This window comes from Pseudoliparis swirei, chromosome 16 (assembly GCF_029220125.1).
Source record: "Pseudoliparis swirei isolate HS2019 ecotype Mariana Trench chromosome 16, NWPU_hadal_v1, whole genome shotgun sequence".
In the NCBI taxonomy this organism is placed as follows: domain Eukaryota; kingdom Metazoa; phylum Chordata; class Actinopteri; order Perciformes; family Liparidae; genus Pseudoliparis; species Pseudoliparis swirei.
This window is the reverse complement of record NC_079403.1, coordinates 25,062,488-25,084,650: the sequence shown is the minus strand read 5'-3', so window position 1 is coordinate 25,084,650 and position 22,163 is coordinate 25,062,488. Positions and strand designations below refer to the sequence as shown.

General features: G+C 50.3%; 1 protein-coding gene across 1 annotated transcript in view; it reads right to left on the bottom strand.

The window, feature by feature from the left end:
• The window catches only part of stk17a (serine/threonine kinase 17a), a 33,117-nt gene extending 13,289 nt beyond the window's left edge, over positions 1 to 19,828 (bottom strand). Inside the window, 2 exon segments of the mRNA XM_056433684.1 lie at positions 19,647 to 19,750; positions 19,753 to 19,828. Coding sequence (XP_056289659.1) covers positions 19,647 to 19,750; positions 19,753 to 19,828 — 180 coding nt within the window.
• Positions 19,829 to 22,163: the final 2,335 nt, after the last annotated feature.

Here is a 22,163-nt window from a genome sequence, read left to right as displayed (position 1 = left end):
GTGAGGACCTCCATCTCGTCTCTCTAATGTGAGGACCTCCATCTCGTCTCTCTAACGTGAGGACCTCCATCTCGTCTCTAATGTGAGGACCTCCATCTCGTCTCTCTAATGTGAGGACCTCCATCTCGTCTCTAACGTGAGGACCTCCATCTCGTCTCTAACGTGAGGACCTCCATCTCGTCTCTAATGAGGACCTCCATCTCGTCTCTCTAATGAGTACCTCCATCTCGTCTCTAATGTGAGGACCTCCATCTCGTCTCTCTAATGTGAGGACCTCCATCTCGTCTCTAACGTGAGGACCTCCATCTCGTCTCTAATGTGAGGACCTCCATCTCGTCTCTAATGTGAGGACCTCCATCTCGTCTCTCTAACGTGAGGACCTCCATCTCGTCTCTCTAATGTGAGGACCTCCATCTCGTCTCTCTAACGTGAGGACCTCCATCTCGTCTCTAACGTGAGGACCTCCATCTCGTCTCTAATGAGGACCTCCATCTCGTCTCTAACGTGAGGACCTCCATCTCGTCTCTCTAACGTGAGGACCTCCATCTCGTCTCTAATGTGAGGACCTCCATCTCGTCTCTCTAATGTGAGGACCTCCATCTCGTCTCTCTAACGTGAGGACCTCCATCTCGTCTCTCTAATGTGAGGACCTCCATCTCGTCTCTAACGTGAGGACCTCCATCTCGTCTCTCTAATGTGAGGACCTCCATCTCGTCTCTCTAATGTGAGGACCTCCATCTCGTCTCTCTAATGTGAGGACCTCCATCTCGTCTCTAACGTGAGGACCTCCATCTCGTCTCTCTAATGTGAGGACCTCCATCTCGTCTCTCTAACGTGAGGACCTCCATCTCGTCTCTCTAATGTGAGGACCTCCATCTCGTCTCTCTAACGTGAGGACCTCCATCTCGTCTCTCTAATGTGAGGACCTCCATCTCGTCTCTCTAATGTGAGGACCTCCATCTCGTCTCTAACGTGAGGACCTCCATCTCGTCTCTCTAATGTGAGGACCTCCATCTCGTCTCTAACGTGAGGACCTCCATCTCGTCTCTAACGTGAGGACCTCCATCTCGTCTCTCTAACGTGAGGACCTCCATCTCGTCTCTAATGTGAGGACCTCCATCTCGTCTCTCTAATGTGAGGACCTCCATCTCGTCTCTAATGTGAGGACCTCCATCTCGTCTCTCTAATGTGAGGACCTCCATCTCGTCTCTCTAATGTGAGGACCTCCATCTCGTCTCTCTAATGTGAGGACCTCCATCTCGTCTCTAATGTGAGGACCTCCATCTCGTCTCTAACGTGAGGACCTCCATCTCGTCTCTCTAATGTGAGGACCTCCATATCGTCTCTCTAATGAGGACCTCCATCTCGTCTCTAACGTGAGGACCTCCATCTCGTCTCTCTAATGTGAGGACCTCCATCTCGTCTCTAATGTGAGGACCTCCATCTCGTCTCTAACGTGAGGACCTCCATCTCGTCTCTCTAATGTGAGGACCTCCATCTCGTCTCTCTAACGTGAGGACCTCCATCTCGTCTCTCTAACGTGAGGACCTCCATCTCGTCTCTAATGTGAGGACCTCCATCTCGTCTCTAACGTGAGGACCTCCATCTCGTCTCTCTAACGTGAGGACCTCCATCTCGTCTCTCTAACGTGAGGACCTCCATCTCGTCTCTAACGTGAGGACCTCCATCTCGTCTCTCTAATGTGAGGACCTCCATCTCGTCTCTAATGTGAGGACCTCCATCTCGTCTCTAATGTGAGGACCTCCATCTCGTCTCTAACGTGAGGACCTCCATCTCGTCTCTAATGTGAGGACCTCCATCTCGTCTCTCTAACGTGAGGACCTCCATCTCGTCTCTCTAATGTGAGGACCTCCATCTCGTCTCTAACGTGAGGACCTCCATCTCGTCTCTCTAATGTGAGGACCTCCATCTCGTCTCTCTAACGTGAGGACCTCCATCTCGTCTCTCTAATGTGAGGACCTCCATCTCGTCTCTAATGTGAGGACCTCCATCTCGTCTCTCTAACGTGAGGACCTCCATCTCGTCTCTAACGTGAGGACCTCCATCTGCCTCTCTAACGTGAGTACCTCCATCTCGTCTCTAACGTGAGGACCTCCATCTCGTCTCTCTAATGTGAGGACCTCCATCTCGTCTCTAACGTGAGGACCTCCATCTCTTCTCTAATTTGAGGACCTCCATCTCGTCTCTCTAACGTGAGGACCTCCATCTCGTCTCTCTAATGTGAGGACCTCCATCTCGTCTCTCTAACGTGAGGACCTCCATCTCGTCTCTCTAATGTGAGGACCTCCATCTCGTCTCTAATGTGAGGACCTCCATCTCGTCTCTCTAACGTGAGGACCTCCATCTCGTCTCTCTAATGTGAGGACCTCCATCTCGTCTCTCTAACGTGAGGACCTCCATCTCGTCTCTCTAATGTGAGGACCTCCATCTCGTCTCTAACGTGAGGACCTCCATCTCGTCTCTCTAATGTGAGGACCTCCATCTCGTCTCTAATGTGAGGACCTCCATCTCGTCTCTCTAATGTGAGGACCTCCATCTCGTCTCTCTAATGAGGACCTCCATCTCGTCTCTCTAACGTGAGGACCTCCATCTCGTCTCTCTAATGTGAGGACCTCCATCTCGTCTCTAATGTGAGGACCTCCATCTCGTCTCTCTAATGTGAGGACCTCCATCTCGTCTCTAACGTGAGGACCTCCATCTCGTCTCTAATGTGAGGACCTCCATCTCGTCTCTCTAATGTGAGGACCTCCATCTCGTCTCTCTAATGTGAGGACCTCCATCTCGTCTCTCTAATGTGAGGACCTCCATCTCGTCTCTAACGTGAGGACCTCCATCTCGTCTCTAATGTGAGGACCTCCATCTCGTCTCTCTAACGTGAGGACCTCCATCTCGTCTCTAATGTGAGGACCTCCATCTCGTCTCTCTAATGTGAGGACCTCCATCTCGTCTCTCTAATGTGAGGACCTCCATCTCGTCTCTCTAACGTGAGGACCTCCATCTCGTCTCTCTAATGTGAGGACCTCCATCTCGTCTCTCTAATGTGAGGACCTCTAATGTGAGGACCTCCATCTCGTCTCTCTAACGTGAGGACCTCCATCTCGTCTCTCTAACGTGAGGACCTCCATCTCGTCTCTCTAACGTGAGGACCTCCATCTCGTCTCTCTAATGTGAGGACCTCCATCTCGTCTCTCTAATGTGAGGACCTCCATCTCTCTCTAACGTGAGGACCTCCATCTCGTCTCTAATGTGAGGACCTCCATCTCGTCTCTCTAACGTGAGGACCTCCATCTCGTCTCTAATGTGAGGACCTCCATCTCGTCTCTCTAATGTGAGGACCTCCATCTCGTCTCTCTAATGTGAGGACCTCCATCTCTAATGTGAGGACCTCCATCTCGTCTCTCTAATGTGAGGACCTCCATCTCGTCTCTAATGTGAGGACCTCCATCTCGTCTCTCTAACGTGAGGACCTCCATCTCGTCTCTCTAATGTGAGGACCTCCATCTCGTCTCTAATGTGAGGACCTCCATCTCGTCTCTCTAATGTGAGGACCTCCATCTCGTCTCTAATGAGGACCTCCATCTCGTCTCTAATGTGAGGACCTCCATCTCGTCTCTCTAATGTGAGGACCTCCATCTCGTCTCTAATGTGAGGACCTCCATCTCGTCTCTAATGTGAGGACCTCCATCTCGTCTCTCTAACGTGAGGACCTCCATCTCGTCTCTAACGTGAGGACCTCCATCTCGTCTCTCTAATGTGAGGACCTCCATCTCGTCTCTCTAACGTGAGGACCTCCATCTCGTCTCTAATGTGAGGACCGCCATCTCGTCTCTAACGTGAGGACCTCCATCTCGTCTCTCTAACGTGAGGACCTCCATCTCGTCTCTAATGTGAGGACCTCCATCTCGTCTCTCTAACGTGAGGACCTCCATCTCGTCTCTCTAACGTGAGGACCTCCATCTCGTCTCTAATGTGAGGACCGCCATCTCGTCTCTAACGTGAGGACCTCCATCTCGTCTCTCTAATGTGAGGACCTCCATCTCGTCTCTAATGTGAGGACCTCCATCTCGTCTCTCTAATGTGAGGACCTCCATCTCGTCTCTAACGTGAGGACCTCCATCTCGTCTCTAACGTGAGGACCTCCATCTCGTCTCTCTAATGTGAGGACCTCCATCTCGTCTCTAACGTGAGGACCTCCATCTCGTCTCTCTAATGTGAGGACCTCCATCTCGTCTCTCTAATGTGAGGACCTCCATCTCGTCTCTAACGTGAGGACCTCCATCTCGTCTCTAATGTGAGGACCTCCATCTCGTCTCTAATGTGAGGACCTCCATCTCGTCTCTAACGTGAGGACCTCCATCTCGTCTCTAATGAGGACCTCCATCTCGTCTCTCTAATGTGAGGACCTCCATCTCGTCTCTCTAATGTGAGGACCTCCATCTCGTCTCTAACGTGAGGACCTCCATCTCGTCTCTCTAATGTGAGGACCTCCATCTCGTCTCTCTAATGTGAGGACCTCCATCTCGTCTCTCTAATGTGAGGACCTCCATCTCGTCTCTAACGTGAGGACCTCCATCTCGTCTCTCTAACGTGAGGACCTCCATCTCGTCTCTAATGTGAGGACCTCCATCTCGTCTCTCTAATGTGAGGACCTCCATCTCGTCTCTCTAATGTGAGGACCTCCATCTCGTCTCTCTAACGTGAGGACCTCCATCTCGTCTCTCTAATGTGAGGACCTCCATCTCGTCTCTCTAATGTGAGGACCTCCATCTCGTCTCTCTAATGTGAGGACCTCCATCTCGTCTCTCTAATGTGAGGACCTCCATCTCGTCTCTCTAATGTGAGGACCTCCATCTCGTCTCTAACGTGAGGACCTCCATCTCGTCTCTCTAACGTGAGGACCTCCATCTCGTCTCTAATGTGAGGACCTCCATCTCGTCTCTCTAACGTGAGGACCTCCATCTCGTCTCTAATGTGAGGACCTCCATCTCGTCTCTCTAACGTGAGGACCTCCATCTCGTCTCTAATGAGGACCTCCATCTCGTCTCTCTAACGTGAGGACCTCCATCTCGTCTCTAATGTGAGGACCTCCATCTCGTCTCTCTAATGTGAGGACCTCCATCTCGTCTCTCTAATGTGAGGACCTCCATCTCGTCTCTCTAACGTGAGGACCTCCATCTCGTCTCTAATGAGGACCTCCATCTCGTCTCTCTAACGTGAGGACCTCCATCTCGTCTCTCTAATGTGAGGACCTCCATCTCGTCTCTAACGTGAGGACCTCCATCTCGTCTCTCTAATGTGAGGACCTCCATCTCGTCTCTCTAACGTGAGGACCTCCATCTCGTCTCTAATGTGAGGACCTCCATCTCGTCTCTCTAACGTGAGGACCTCCATCTCGTCTCTCTAATGAGGACTCCATCTCTAACGTGAGGACCTCCATCTCGTCTCTCTCTAACGTGAGGACCTCCATCTCGTCTCTAACGTGAGGACCTCCATCTCGTCTCTCTAACGTGAGGACCTCCATCTCGTCTCTCTAATGTGAGGACCTCCATCTCGTCTCTCTAAGGAGGACCTCCATCTCGTCTCTCTAATGTGAGGACCTCCATCTCGTCTCTAATGTGAGGACCTCCATCTCGTCTCTAATGTGAGGACCTCCATCTCGTCTCTCTAATGTGAGGACCTCCATCTCGTCTCTCTAACGTGAGGACCTCCATCTCGTCTCTAACGTGAGGACCTCCATCTCGTCTCTAATGTGAGGACCTCCATCTCGTCTCTAACGTGAGGACCTCCATCTCGTCTCTCTAATGTGAGGACCTCCATCTCGTCTCTCTAACGTGAGGACCTCCATCTCGTCTCTCTAATGTGAGGACCTCCATCTCGTCTCTCTAATGTGAGGACCTCCATCTCGTCTCTCTAATGTGAGGACCTCCATCTCGTCTCTCTAATGTGAGGACCTCCATCTCGTCTCTCTAAGGAGGACCTCCATCTCGTCTCTCTAATGTGAGGACCTCCATCTCGTCTCTCTAATGTGAGGACCTCCATCTCGTCTCTAATGTGAGGACCTCCATCTCGTCTCTCTAATGTGAGGACCTCCATCTCGTCTCTCTAATGTGAGGACCTCCATCTCGTCTCTCTAACGTGAGGACCTCCATCTCGTCTCTAATGTGAGGACCTCCATCTCGTCTCTCTAATGTGAGGACCTCCATCTCGTCTCTCTAACGTGAGGACCTCCATCTCGTCTCTAACGTGAGGACCTCCATCTCGTCTCTCTAATGTGAGGACCTCCATATCGTCTCTAATGTGAGGACCTCCATCTCGTCTCTAATGTGAGGACCTCCATCTCGTCTCTAACGTGAGGACCTCCATCTCGTCTCTAATGTGAGGACCTCCATCTCGTCTCTAATGTGAGGACCTCCATCTCGTCTCTAATGTGAGGACCTCCATCTCGTCTCTAACGTGAGGACCTCCATCTCGTCTCTCTAACGTGAGGACCTCCATCTCGTCTCTCTAACGTGAGGACCTCCATCTCGTCTCTCTAATGTGAGGACCTCCATCTCGTCTCTAATGTGAGGACCTCCATCTCGTCTCTAATGTGAGGACCTCCATCTCGTCTCTAATGTGAGGACCTCCATCTCGTCTCTCTAACGTGAGGACCTCCATCTCGTCTCTAATGAGGACCTCCATATCGTCTCTAATGTGAGGACCTCCATCTCGTCTCTAATGTGAGGACCTCCATCTCGTCTCTAATGTGAGGACCTCCATCTCGTCTCTAACGTGAGGACCTCCATCTCGTCTCTCTAATGTGAGGACCTCCATCTCGTCTCTAACGTGAGGACCTCCATCTCGTCTCTAACGTGAGGACCTCCATCTCGTCTCTCTAATGTGAGGACCTCCATCTCGCCCTCTAACGTGAGGACCTCCATCTCGCCTCTCTAATGTGAGGACCTCCATCTCGTCTCTAATGTGAGGACCTCCATCTCGTCTCTCAACGTGAGGACCTCCATCTCGTCTCTAACGTGAGGACCTCCATCTCGTCTCTAACGTGAGGACCTCCATCTCGTCTCTCTAACGTGAGGACCTCCATCTCGTCTCTAATGTGAGGACCTCCATCTCGTCTCTCTAACGTGAGGACCTCCATCTCGTCTCTCTAATGTGAGGACCTCCATCTCGTCTCTCTAATGTGAGGACCTCCATCTCGTCTCTCTAACGTGAGGACCTCCATCTCGTCTCTCTAATGTGAGGACCTCCATCTCGTCTCTAACGTGAGGACCTCCATCTCGTCTCTCTAATGTGAGGACCTCCATCTCGTCTCTCTAACGTGAGGACCTCCATCTCGTCTCTCTAATGTGAGGACCTCCATCTCGTCTCTCTAATGAGGACCTCCATCTCGTCTCTCTAACGTGAGGACCTCCATCTCGTCTCTAATGTGAGGACCTCCATCTCGTCTCTCTAATGTGAGGACCTCCATCTCGTCTCTCTAACGTGAGGACCTCCATCTCGTCTCTCTAATGTGAGGACCTCCATCTCGTCTCTCTAATGTGAGGACCTCCATCTCGTCTCTCTAACGTGAGGACCTCCATCTCGTCTCTCTAACGTGAGGACCTCCATCTCGTCTCTAACGTGAGGACCTCCATCTCGTCTCTCTAACGTGAGGACCTCCATCTCGTCTCTCTAACGTGAGGACCTCCATCTCGTCTCTCTAACGTGAGGACCTCCATCTCGTCTCTCTAATGTGAGGACCTCCATCTCGTCTCTAATGTGAGGACCTCCATCTCGTCTCTAACGTGAGGACCTCCATCTCGTCTCTAACGTGAGGACCTCCATCTCGTCTCTCTAATGTGAGAACCTCCATCTCGTCTCTCTAACGTGAGGACCTCCATCTCGTCTCTAATGTGAGGACCTCCATCTCGTCTCTAATGTGAGGACCTCCATCTCGTCTCTAATGTGAGGACCTCCATCTCGTCTCTCTAATGTGAGGACCTCCATCTCGTCTCTCTAACGTGAGGACCTCCATCTCGTCTCTCTAATGTGAGGACCTCCATCTCGTCTCTCTAACGTGAGGACCTCCATCTCGTCTCTAATGTGAGGACCTCCATCTCGTCTCTGTGCCGTGAGGACCTCCATCTCGTCTCTAACGTGAGGACCTCCATCTCGTCTCTCTAATGTGAGGACCTCCATCTCGTCTCTCTAATGTGAGGACCTCCATCTCGTCTCTCTAATGTGAGGACCTCCATCTCGTCTCTCTAATGTGAGGACCTCCATCTCGTCTCTAACGTGAGGACCTCCATCTCGTCTCTCTAATGTGAGGACCTCCATCTCGTCTCTCTAACGTGAGGACCTCCATCTCGTCTCTAATGTGAGGACCTCCATCTCGTCTCTCTAATGTGAGGACCTCCATCTCGTCTCTAACGTGAGGACCTCCATCTCGTCTCTCTAATGTGAGGACCTCCATCTCGTCTCTAATGTGAGGACCTCCATCTCGTCTCTCTAATGTGAGGACCTCCATCTCGTCTCTCTAATGTGAGGACCTCCATCTCGTCTCTCTAATGTGAGGACCTCCATCTCGTCTCTCTAACGTGAGGACCTCCATCTCGTCTCTAACGTGAGGACCTCCATCTCGTCTCTAATGTGAGGACCTCCATCTCGTCTCTAACGTGAGGACCTCCATCTCGTCTCTCTAACGTGAGGACCTCCATCTCGTCTCTCTAACGTGAGGACCTCCATCTCGTCTCTCTAATGTGAGGACCTCCATCTCGTCTCTAACGTGAGGACCTCCATCTCGTCTCTAACGTGAGGACCTCCATCTCGTCTCTCTAACGTGAGTACCTCCATCTCGTCTCTAACGTGAGGACCTCCATCTCGTCTCTAATGTGAGGACCTCCATCTCGTCTCTCTAATGAGGACCTCCATCTCGTCTCTCTAATGTGAGGACCTCCATCTATCTCTCTAATGTGAGGACCTCCATCTCGTCTCTAATGTGAGGACCTCCATCTCGTCTCTCTAACGTGAGGACCTCCATCTCGTCTCTCTAATGTGAGGACCTCCATCTCGTCTCTAACGTGAGGACCTCCATCTCGTCTCTCTAACGTGAGGACCTCCATCTCGTCTCTCTAACGTGAGGACCTCCATCTCGTCTCTCTAATGTGAGGACCTCCATCTCGTCTCTAATGTGAGGACCTCCATCTCGTCTCTCTAATGTGAGGACCTCCATCTCGTCTCTAATGTGAGGACCTCCATCTCGTCTCTCTAATGTGAGGACCTCCATCTCGTCTCTCTAACGTGAGGACCTCCATCTCGTCTCTCTAATGTGAGGACCTCCATCTCGTCTCTAACGTGAGGACCTCCATCTCGCCTCTCTAACGTGAGTGCCTCTATCTCCTCTCTAATGTGAGGACCTCCATCTCGTCTCTCTAATGTGAGGACCTCCATCTCGTCTCTAACGTGAGGACCTCCATCTCGTCTCTCTAATGTGAGGACCTCCATCTCGTCTCTAACGTGAGGACCTCCATCTCGTCTCTCTAACGTGAGGACCTCCATCTCGTCTCTCTAATGTGAGGACCTCCATCTCGTCTCTCTAACGTGAGGACCTCCATCTCGTCTCTCTAACGTGAGGACCTCCATCTCGTCTCTCTAATGTGAGGACCTCCATCTCGTCTCTCTAATGTGAGGACCTCCATCTCGTCTCTCTAACGTGAGGACCTCCATCTCGTCTCTCTAACGTGAGGACCTCCATCTCGTCTCTCTAATGAGGACCTCCATCTCTCTCTAATGTGAGGACCTCCATCTCGTCTCTCTAACGTGAGGACCTCCATCTCGTCTCTAATGTGAGGACCTCCATCTCGTCTCTCTAACGTGAGGACCTCCATCTCGTCTCTCTAACGTGAGGACCTCCATCTCGTCTCTCTAATGTGAGGACCTCCATCTCGTCTCTAATGTGAGGACCTCCATCTCGTCTCTCTAACGTGAGGACCTCCATCTCGTCTCTAATGTGAGGACCTCCATCTCGTCTCTCTAACGTGAGGACCTCCATCTCGTCTCTAACGTGAGGACCTCCATCTCGTCTCTAACGTGAGGACCTCCATCTCGTCTCTAATGTGAGGACCTCCATCTCGTCTCTCTAACGTGAGGACCTCCATCTCGTCTCTCTAATGTGAGGACCTCCATCTCGTCTCTAATGTGAGGACCTCCATCTCGTCTCTAACGTGAGGACCTCCATCTCGTCTCTCTAACGTGAGGACCTCCATCTCGTCTCTCTAATGTGAGGACCTCCATCTCGTCTCTCTAACGTGAGGACCTCCATCTCGTCTCTAACGTGAGGACCTCCATCTCGTCTCTCTAATGTGAGGACCTCCATCTCGTCTCTAACGTGAGGACCTCCATCTCGTCTCTCTAATGTGAGGACCTCCATCTCGTCTCTCTAACGTGAGGACCTCCATCTCGTCTCTAACGTGAGGACCTCCATCTCGTCTCTCTAATGTGAGGACCTCCATCTCGTCTCTAACGTGAGGACCTCCATCTCGTCTCTAACGTGAGGACCTCCATCTCGTCTCTCTAATGTGAGGACCTCCATCTCGTCTCTCTAACGTGAGGACCTCCATCTCGTCTCTAACGTGAGGACCTCCATCTCGTCTCTCTAACGTGAGGACCTCCATCTCGTCTCTCTAACGTGAGGACCTCCATCTCGTCTCTCTAATGTGAGGACCTCCATCTCGTCTCTCTAACGTGAGGACCTCCATCTCGTCTCTCTAATGTGAGGACCTCCATCTCGTCTCTCTAACGTGAGGACCTCCATCTCGTCTCTCTAACGTGAGGACCTCCATCTCGTCTCTCTAATGTGAGGACCTCCATCTCGTCTCTAACGTGAGGACCTCCATCTCGTCTCTCTAATGTGAGGACCTCCATCTCGTCTCTCTAACGTGAGGACCTCCATCTCGTCTCTCTAACGTGAGGACCTCCATCTCGTCTCTCTAACGTGAGGACCTCCATCTCGTCTCTCTAATGTGAGGACCTCCATCTCGTCTCTCTAATGTGAGGACCTCCATCTCGTCTCTCTAACGTGAGGACCTCCATCTCGTCTCTAACGTGAGGACCTCCATCTCGTCTCTAATGTGAGGACCTCCATCTCGTCTCTCTAACGTGAGGACCTCCATCTCGTCTCTAATGTGAGGACCTCCATCTCGTCTCTAACGTGAGGACCTCCATCTCGTCTCTCTAACGTGAGGACCTCCATCTCGTCTCTCTAACGTGAGGACCTCCATCTCGTCTCTAACGTGAGGACCTCCATCTCGTCTCTCTAATGTGAGGACCTCCATCTCGTCTCTCTAATGTGAGGACCTCCATCTCGTCTCTAACGTGAGGACCTCCATCTCGTCTCTCTAATGTGAGGACCTCCATCTCGTCTCTCTAACGTGAGGACCTCCATCTCGTCTCTCTAATGTGAGGACCTCCATCTCGTCTCTCTAATGTGAGGACCTCCATCTCGTCTCTCTAACGTGAGGACCTCCATCTCGTCTCTCTAATGTGAGGACCTCCATCTCGTCTCTAATGTGAGGACCTCCATCTCGTCTCTAACGTGAGGACCTCCATCTCGTCTCTCTAATGTGAGGACCTCCATCTCGTCTCTAACGTGAGGACCTCCATCTCGTCTCTCTAATGTGAGGACCTCCATCTCGTCTCTCTAACGTGAGGACCTCCATCTCGTCTCTCTAACGTGAGGACCTCCATCTCGTCTCTCTAATGTGAGGACCTCCATCTCGTCTCTAATGTGAGGACCTCCATCTCGTCTCTAACGTGAGGACCTCCATCTCGTCTCTAATGTGAGGACCTCCATCTCGTCTCTCTAACGTGAGGACCTCCATCTCGTCTCTAATGTGAGGACCTCCATCTCGTCTCTAATGTGAGGACCTCCATCTCGTCTCTCTAACGTGAGGACCTCCATCTCGTCTCTAACGTGAGGACCTCCATCTCGTCTCTAACGTGAGGACCTCCATCTCGTCTCTCTAATGAGGACCTCCATCTCGTCTCTCTAACGTGAGGACCTCCATCTCGTCTCTCTAATGTGAGGACCTCCATCTCGTCTCTAACGTGAGGACCTCCATCTCGTCTCTAATGTGAGGACCTCCATCTCGTCTCTCTAATGTGAGGACCTCCATCTCGTCTCTCTAACGTGAGGACCTCCATCTCGTCTCTCTAATGTGAGGACCTCCATCTCGTCTCTCTAACGTGAGGACCTCCATCTCGTCTCTCTAACGTGAGGACCTCCATCTCGTCTCTCTAACGTGAGGACCTCCATCTCGTCTCTCTAATGTGAGGACCTCCATCTCGTCTCTCTAATGTGAGGACCTCCATCTCGTCTCTCTAACGTGAGGACCTCCATCTCGTCTCTAATGTGAGGACCTCCATCTCGTCTCTAACGTGAGGACCTCCATCTCGTCTCTAATGTGAGGACCTCCATCTCGTCTCTCTAACGTGAGGACCTCCATCTCGTCTCTAACGTGAGGACCTCCATCTCGTCTCTCTAACGTGAGGACCTCCATCTCGTCTCTCTAATGTGAGGACCTCCATCTCGTCTCTCTAACGTGAGGACCTCCATCTGCTCTCTAATGAGGACCTCCATCTCGTCTCTAATGTGAGGACCTCCATCTCGTCTCTCTAACGTGAGGACCTCCATCTCGTCTCTCTAATGTGAGGACCTCCATCTCGTCTCTCTAATGTGAGGACCTCCATCTCGTCTCTCTAACGTGAGGACCTCCATCTCGTCTCTAACGTGAGGACCTCCATCTCGTCTCTCTAATGTGAGGACCTCCATCTCGTCTCTAACGTGAGGACCTCCATCTCGTCTCTCTAATGTGAGGACCTCCATCTCGTCTCTCTAATGTGAGGACCTCCATCTCGTCTCTAACGTGAGGACCTCCATCTCGTCTCTCTAATGTGAGGACCTCCATCTCGTCTCTCTAACGTGAGGACCTCCATCTCGTCTCTCTAACGTGAGGACCTCCATCTCGTCTCTCTAATGTGAGGACCTCCATCTCGTCTCTCTAATGTGAGGACCTCCATCTCGTCTCTAAGGTGAGGACCTCCATCTCGGGTCTCTAATGTGAGGACCTCCATCTCGTCTCTCTAATGTGAGGACCTCCATCTCGTCTCTCTAACGTGAGGACCTCCATCTCTAACGTGAGGACCTCCATCTCGTCTCTCTAACGTGAGGACCTCCATCTCGTCTCTCTAATGTGAGGACCTCCATCTCGTCTCTAACGTGAGGACCTCCATCTCGTCTCTAACGTGAGGACCTCCATCTCGTCTCTCTAACGTGAGTACCTCCATCTCGTCTCTAACGTGAGGACCTCCATCTCGTCTCTCTAATGTGAGGACCTCCATCTCGTCTCTAACGTGAGGACCTCCATCTCTTCTCTCTAACGTGAGGACCTCCATCTCGTCTCTCTAATTTGAGGACCTCCATCTCGTCTCTCTAACGTGAGGACCTCCATCTCGTCTCTCTAAGGTGAGGACCTCCATCTCGTCTCTCTAATGTGAGGACCTCCATCTCGTCTCTCTAATGTGAGGACCTCCATCTCGTCTCTAACGTGAGGACCTCCATCTCGTCTCTAACGTGAGGACCTCCATCTCGTCTCTCTAATGTGAGGACCTCCATCTCGTCTCTAATGTGAGGACCTCCATCTCGTCTCTCTAATGTGAGGACCTCCATCTCGTCTCTCTAACGTGAGGACCTCCATCTCGTCTCTCTAACGTGAGGACCTCCATCTCGTCTCTAACGTGAGGACCTCCATCTCGTCTCTCTAACGTGAGGACCTCCATCTCGTCTCTCTAATGTGAGGACCTCCATCTCGTCTCTCTAATGTGAGGACCTCCATCTCGTCTCTAACGTGAGGACCTCCATCTCGTCTCTCTAATGTGAGGACCTCCATCTCGTCTCTCTAACGTGAGGACCTCCATCTCGTCTCTCTAATGTGAGGACCTCCATCTCGTCTCTCTAATGTGAGGACCTCCATCTCGTCTCTCTAACGTGAGGACCTCCATCTCATCTCTCTAATGTGAGGACCTCCATCTCGTCTCTCTAATGTGAGGACCTCCATCTCGTCTCTCTAACGTGAGGACCTCCATCTCGTCTCTCTAATGTGAGGACCTCCATCTCGTCTCTAACGTGAGGACCTCCATCTCGTCTCTCTAATGTGAGGACCTCCATCTCGTCTCTCTAACGTGAGGACCTCCATCTCGTCTCTCTAATGTGAGGACCTCCATCTCGTCTCTCTAATGTGAGGACCTCCATCTCGTCTCTCTAATGTGAGGACCTCCATCTCGTCTCTAACGTGAGGACCTCCATCTCGTCTCTCTAATGTGAGGACCTCCATCTCGTCTCTCTAACGTGAGGACCTCCATCTCGTCTCTCTAATGTGAGGACCTCCATCTCGTCTCTCTAATGTGAGGACCTCCATCTCGTCTCTCTAACGTGAGGACCTCCATCTCGTCTCTAACGTGAGGACCTCCATCTCGTCTCTCTAACGTGAGGACCTCCATCTCGTCTCTAACGTGAGGACCTCCATCTCGTCTCTCTAATGTGAGGACCTCCATCTCGTCTCTCTAACGTGAGGACCTCCATCTCTTCTCTCTAACGTGAGGACCTCCATCTCGTCTCTCTAATTTGAGGACCTCCATCTCGTCTCTCTAACGTGAGGACCTCCATCTCGTCTCTCTAATGTGAGGACCTCCATCTCGTCTCTCTAATGAGGACCTCCATCTCGTCTCTCTAATGTGAGGACCTCCATCTCGTCTCTCTAACGTGAGGACCTCCATCTCGTCTCTCTAACGTGAGGACCTCCATCTCGTCTCTAACGTGAGGACCTCCATCTCGTCTCTCTAATGTGAGGACCTCCATCTCGTCTCTCTAATGTGAGGACCTCCATCTCGTCTCTCTAATGTGAGGACCTCCATCTCGTCTCTAACGTGAGGACCTCCATCTCGTCTCTCTAACGTGAGGACCTCCATCTCGTCTCTCTAACGTGAGGACCTCCATCTCGTCTCTCTAACGTGAGGACCTCCATCTCGTCTCTAATGTGAGGACCTCCATCTCTCTCTAATGTGAGGACCTCCATCTCGTCTCTAACGTGAGGACCTCCATCTCGTCTCTAATGTGAGGACCTCCATCTCGTCTCTAACGTGAGGACCTCCATCTCGTCTCTCTAATGTGAGGACCTCCATCTCGTCTCTCTAATGTGAGGACCTCCATCTCGTCTCTCTAACGTGAGGACCTCCATCTCGTCTCTAATGTGAGGACCTCCATCTCGTCTCTCTAATGTGAGGACCTCCATCTCGTCTCTCTAACGTGAGGACCTCCATCTCGTCTCTCTAATGTGAGGACCTCCATCTCGTCTCTAACGTGAGGACCTCCATCTCGTCTCTAACGTGAGGACCTCCATCTCGTCTCTCTAACGTGAGGACCTCCATCTCGTCTCTAACGTGAGGACCTCCATTTCGTCTCTCTAATGAGGACCTCCATCTCGTCTCTCTAACGTGAGGACCTCCATCTCGTCTCTAATGTGAGGACCTCCATCTCGTCTCTAATGTGAGGACCTCCATCTCGTCTCTAACGTGAGGACCTCCATCTGCCTCTAACGTGAGGACCTCCATCTCGTCTCTAATGTGAGGACCTCCATCTCGCCTCTAATGTGAGGACCTCCATCTCGCCTCTAACGTGAGGACCTCCATCTCGTCTCTCTAATGTGAGGACCTCCATCTCGTCTCTAACGTGAGGACCTCCATCTCGTCTCTAACGTGAGGACCTCCATCTCGTCTCTAACGTGAGGACCTCCATCTCGTCTCTCTAACGTGAGGACCTCCATCTCGTCTCTCTAACGTGAGGACCTCCATCTCGTCTCTCTAATGTGAGGACCTCCATCTCGCCTCTAACGTGAGGACCTCCATCTCGTCTCTAATGAGGACCTCCATCTCGTCTCTAACGTGAGGACCTCCATCTCGTCTCTAATGTGAGGACCTCCATCTCGTCTCTCTAATGTGAGGACCTCCATCTCGTCTCTCTAACGTGAGGACCTCCATCTCGTCTCTCTAACGTGAGGACCTCCATCTCGCCTCTCTAACGTGAGGACCTCCATCTCGTCTCTGTAATGTGAGGACCTCCATCTCGACTCTGTAATGTGAGGACCTCCATCCCGTCTCACTAATGTGAGGACCTCCATCTCGCCTCTCTAACGTGAGGACCTCCATCTGCTCTCTAATGTGAGGACCTCCATCTCGTCTCTAATGTGAGGACCTCCATCTCGTCTCTCTAACGTGAGCACCTCCATCTCGTCTCTCTAATGTGAGGACCTCCATCTCGTCTCTCTAATGTGAGGACCTCCATCTCGTCTCTAACGTGAGGACCTCCATCTCGTCTCTAACGTGAGGACCTCCATCTCGTCTCTCTAACGTGAGGACCTCCATCTCGTCTCTCTAACGTGAGGACCTCCATCTCGTCTCTCTAATGTGAGGACCTCCATCTCGCCTCTAACGAGGACCTCCATCTCGTCTCTCTAACGTGAGGACCTCCATCTCGTCTCTCTAACGTGAGGACCTCCATCTCGTCTCTCTAATGTGAGGACCTCCATCTCGTCTCTCTAACGTGAGGACCTCCATCTCGTCTCTCTAACCTGAGGACCTCCATCTCGTCTCTCTAATGTGAGGACCTCCATCTCGTCTCTCTAATGTGAGGACCTCCATCTCGTCTCTCTAACGTGAGGACCTCCATCTCGTCTCTAATGTGAGGACCTCCATCTCGTCTCTCTAACGTGAGGACCTCCATCTCGTCTCTAACGTGAGGACCTCCATCTCGTCTCTCTAACGTGAGGACCTCCATCTCGTCTCTCTAACGTGAGGACCTCCATCTCGTCTCTCTAATGTGAGGACCTCCATCTCGCCTCTCTAACGTGAGGACCTCCATCTCGTCTCTCTAATGTGAGGACCTCCATCTCGTCTCTCTAACGTGAGGACCTCCATCTCGTCTCTAACGTGAGGACCTCCATCTCGTCTCTCTAACGTGAGGACCTCCATCTCGTCTCTCTAACGTGAGGACCTCCATCTCGTCTCTAACGTGAGGACTCCATCCGTCTCTCTAATGTGAGGACCTCCATCTCGTCTCTCTAACGTGAGGACCTCCATCTCGTCTCTAACGTGAGGACCTCCATCTCGTCTCTAACGTGAGGACCTCCATCTCGTCTCTCTAACGTGAGGACCTCCATCTCGTCTCTCTAATGTGAGGACCTCCATCTCGTCTCTAATGTGAGGACCTCCATCTCGTCTCTAACGTGAGGACCTCCATCTCGTCTCTAATGTGAGGACCTCCATCTCGTCTCTCTAACGTGAGGACCTCCATCTCGCCTCTCTAATGTGAGGACCTCCATCTCGCCTCTAACGTGAGGACCTCCATCTCGCCTCTCTAACGTGAGGACCTCCATCTCGTCTCTAATGTGAGGACCTCCATCTCTCTCTAACGTGAGGACCTCCATCTCGTCTCTAATGTGGGGACCTCCATCTCGTCTCTAATGTGAGGACCTCCATCTCGCCTCTAATGTGAGGACCTCCATCTCGTCTCTCTAACGTGAGGACCTCCATCTCGCTCTCTAACGTGAGGACCTCCATCTCGTCTCTAACGTGAGGACCTCCATCTCGTCTCTAATGAGGACCTCCATCTCGTCTCTCTAATGTGAGGACCTCCATCTCGTCTCTAACGTGAGGACCTCCATCTGCCTCTCTAACGTGAGGACCTCCATCTCGTCTCTAACGTGAGGACCTCCATCTCGTCTCTAACGTGAGGACCTCCATCTCGTCTCTCTAACGTGAGGACCTCCATCTCGTCTCTCTAACGTGAGGACCTCCATCTCGTCTCTAACGTGAGGACCTCCATCTCGTCTCTCTAACGTGAGGACCTCCATCTCGTCTCTCTAAGGTGAGGACCTCCATCTCGTCTCTCTAACGTGAGGACCTCCATCTCATCTCTCTAACGTGAGGACCTCCATCTCATCTCTCTAATGTGAGGACCTCCATCTTGTCTCTCTAATGTGAGGACCTCCATCTCGTCTCTCTAACGTGAGGACCTCCATCTCGTCTCTCTAATGTGAGGACCTCCATCTTGTCTCTAATGTGAGGACCTCCATCTCGTCTCTCTAATGTGAGGACCTCCATCTCGTCTCTAACGTGAGGACCTCCATCTCGTCTCTAACGTGAGGACCTCCATCTCGTCTCTCTAATGTGAGGACCTCCATCTCGTCTCTAACGTGAGGACCTCCATCTCGTCTCTAATGTGAGGACCTCCATCTCGTCTCTAATGTGAGGACCTCCATCTCGTCTCTAATGTGAGGACCTCCATCTCGTCTCTAATGTGAGGACCTCCATCTCGTCTCTAACGTGAGGACCTCCATCTCGTCTCTAACGTGAGGACCTCCATCTCGTCTCTCTAATGTGAGGACCTCCATCTCGTCTCTCTAACGTGAGGACCTCCATCTCGTCTCTAATGTGAGGACCTCCATCTCGTCTCTAATGTGAGGACCTCCATCTCGTCTCTCTAATGTGAGGACCTCCATCTCGTCTCTCCGACTTGAGGCTCCGCCTCCTCAGCTGTAGAGTACCAGTTTGAGGGACCCACAGACTGATGGTAAAGTGACGTTAATCTGATGGTAATCTAACTCCATCTCTGCAGCAGAGCCTGGACCCCGTGATGAACTGATGAACACACCTTCATTCACAACACATAAATATTATGCAAGAGGAAGACGCCGGATCCGAGGTAACCTCAGGGCACCATAACTCACGTCAGCTGATCCGCCCGCTGCAGATTAATCTAACCTTTCATGTTGTTCTGCGGCAGCTAATCTCAGTCACAATGTCATGTCATGCAATGCCAAATTCACAAAATGGTTGCCAATGGCAACCTTGTAGCCGTTACCGTGGAGCCCCGGAAAAAATCCTTACGTTTAAGAAGCAAATATTTTAAATAATTGATTGATATTTTTAACGGTTGATGATCGACTTATTAATTAATTAACTATATAATAGATTGATTGCAGTTCTGGTGGTTTGATCAGATTTCATTCGGAGCCTGTTTTATTATATTTCAGTTAAAAACTTGAAAATTGATTATTGTATATTCATGGCTGTTGACAGTATTTTATTAGGTGATACAAAGAGATATCTAAACTCTCTCTGTAAAACCGATGAAAATGAGCGCATATTTAAAAAATATATATTGCATATGTAAATATACTTTTTCAGAAAACCAGGTTTCAACCAGGTTAATAGAATAAAATGCCCCCATGTGTATAATGTGAAGCCAAAGGGGCATGAAGTGAAGTGTGACGGTTTAATAAGCGACGGTGTTAACTGGTGACTCCGAACTGAAGGCGTCCGTTGGTGTCGTAGTTACAGACAGGTGTTGACAATAGGAAGATAACACGTCGCATTTCATTGGTATAGGATATATTATTATGAATACGAGCGGGTTTGAAAACCAAGCGGCATTCACGAAGGACAGCTATATTCCAACGGCCGTCGTAACTACGGCAACAACGGACGCGTTGGGCTGAACAGTCACCAGTTAACACGGTGGCTTTTTAAACCGCCACACCCAGCGGGTTCTACCTTCCGAGTTCCTTCCCGGGGATGAGGGTGTAGTGGTCGGTGAACGGGTCGCTGCTGATGGCGGTCTGGATGTCGGACAACAAGCCGCCGACGCCGCCCCGGCCGGGCGGTGCTGCCCGCGGGTCCGGCTCCTCGGGTCCCCGTTCCGCGGACATTCGGGGATCATGGTTTACGGGGCAGCTAGTTAGTGAGTTAAGAGTTTCCACAACCGGCACTGGACTAACGGGGACGCAACCGGCTTCACGTGTGCGCGCGACAGAAAGTCGTCACCGTCAAACTCTTCAAAGCTTCCGCACAGTTCAACTTTAATATTTCAAATAACGCGAGTGACGAGCTCATGGTGCTGCGGCCACGTCCGCTGCTGGCTCCCCGGGACTCCGCGGTCCTCCGCCCGCTGCTCTCCGACGCGAAGCTCTGCCTCCGCGCCTGATTGACAGGCGGGCTGGCCAATGAGGGCGCAGCATCGCGCCCTTTGCTGCGATCATATGGAGACGTCAAAAAGATGGATTTGAAGTTGAATTATGAAATAGTTAATGACATTACATACAATTATTACATCTATAATGAACACATATTGTATTTTAAATATATTTAGGAATTCATTAAAACATAATCGTCGTGATGAGAATCAAAACGACCACAAACAGATGCAACACATATGATAAGATGCAAAATGAACACAATGCAAAATATATAATTAAAAGATGTGAAATGACACAATGCTAAATATATTATAAAGAGATGCAAAAATACACAAAACAAAACATATTGTAAAGAGATGCAAAATGACCACGATGCAAAACATATTCTAAAGAGATATTTTGAGGATCCAAAACTTCATAAACAAGTTAAACAATATAAAATAAATAAACTATAAACATACTGCAAAATTATAACATCCCACAATTAAATAAATGTGTTTTTTAATCATTAAACTACAGTTTCCTGGCATCTTACACTCCTCTTCAGTGTGACGTGGGCTCTGTTCTGTCCTGAGCCGATCCCTCATCCCATCCCCCCTGCTGGGGTCCATGCAAAGTAAAAGGCAACTGCATTTCACATGTTTGTCTTTAGATTACACCTAAAGGATTCTGTGTATTATTTCCACATTTCATTTCGTTCTGAAAACTTTCTACTCGTCAAAGTGACGGCTGAGGCTCGTCTCACTGCAACACGTCCACACAACGGCAGCGGAGCAACAAAGTGACCGTTTTTTATTGAGATTCATAAACAGTAGTATGGTATGGTGGCGCGACAGCACAGCCTGAGTATTGAGCAACCCGTTCAGATTCAGAATTGCACCTTTCAGCACTCTGTACATATGTCACAACACAGGAAACAGGAAACAAAAAAACAAGACGCATGCTTCAGTGCCCCACTCCATCCATCCGGCCATTCACATACAGTGTCTTTGTTAAATTCCCTTCAAAACGTAAATGAGACAAATAAATAGCTTGAGGAGACGCCACGCGGTTCTCCTCTTATTCGAACAGTTCTACAATAGCTGCTATCAATGCACTTACACAGAAGTGTTTCACCTTTTCTTTTCCAGAATAATGTATTGAACATCATCAACCCAGTAAAAACAAGACTTCCATACATAGTCTTTACATTTTCAACAACTTACATATAAAAAATTACTATTTTTAAAGACATCACTTTGCTGTCATTGAGTGTCTGAAACACAGAGTATTTGCTGGATACATGCAGCTCTGGCATCTGTGAGATAGAGAGACACGGAGGATCCATCCCAGATAACATTGACAAAACCTCCATAAGGAACCAGACGACGTGACCACGGTGTGACTGAGTGGCAGATGACCAGCGAGCTTCGGACACAATAGAAAAGACATGCGTATCAAAACTCAAAGGCTTCCAACGTTAAAGCCTTCTGATCATATCGTCAGACCAACAAACACAAAACAACCTGCAAACAAACAAAAACAGTCAAGGGAAAGTGTCGAGGACTTCCCTTTACTTATAAATACAGTATAAATAACGGTACAAAAGATTGTAGAAAAAAAAGAGAGAGAGGGAAGATGCAACATGATTACAGCCTTGTCCTCCTTGAGATGCGCGGATAAGGCCTCGTCACGGCCTAGGATGACTGTAGTACTACTTATCTGACTAATATATATATATATATATATATATGCTTCTGCAAGAATTTAACGGTAAAATCCTGTATTTCTGTCGCTGAAATCGTGCCCCATTACCCCATTGTGATCAATGCTGTAGCTCACGAGCAAATAAAGCACCAATTAGGTCTTTGCAATGAAAAAAATAAAATGTGACCTTTGACCCGGGTCAAGTTCAGTCACACATGTGACCGTGGGTAAGAATCTTCAGCGGTTGCATTTATCTGTTCCCGACACCCATTAAGTCCTGTTCAGGGTTCAGGGGCTGGGTCCTATCCCAGCATGCCGTGGGCTAATGAGCATTAACATAGGTTCTCTACGGAGAACAAACACAGGCTTTGAACCCTCTGTGATCAGGGCCTG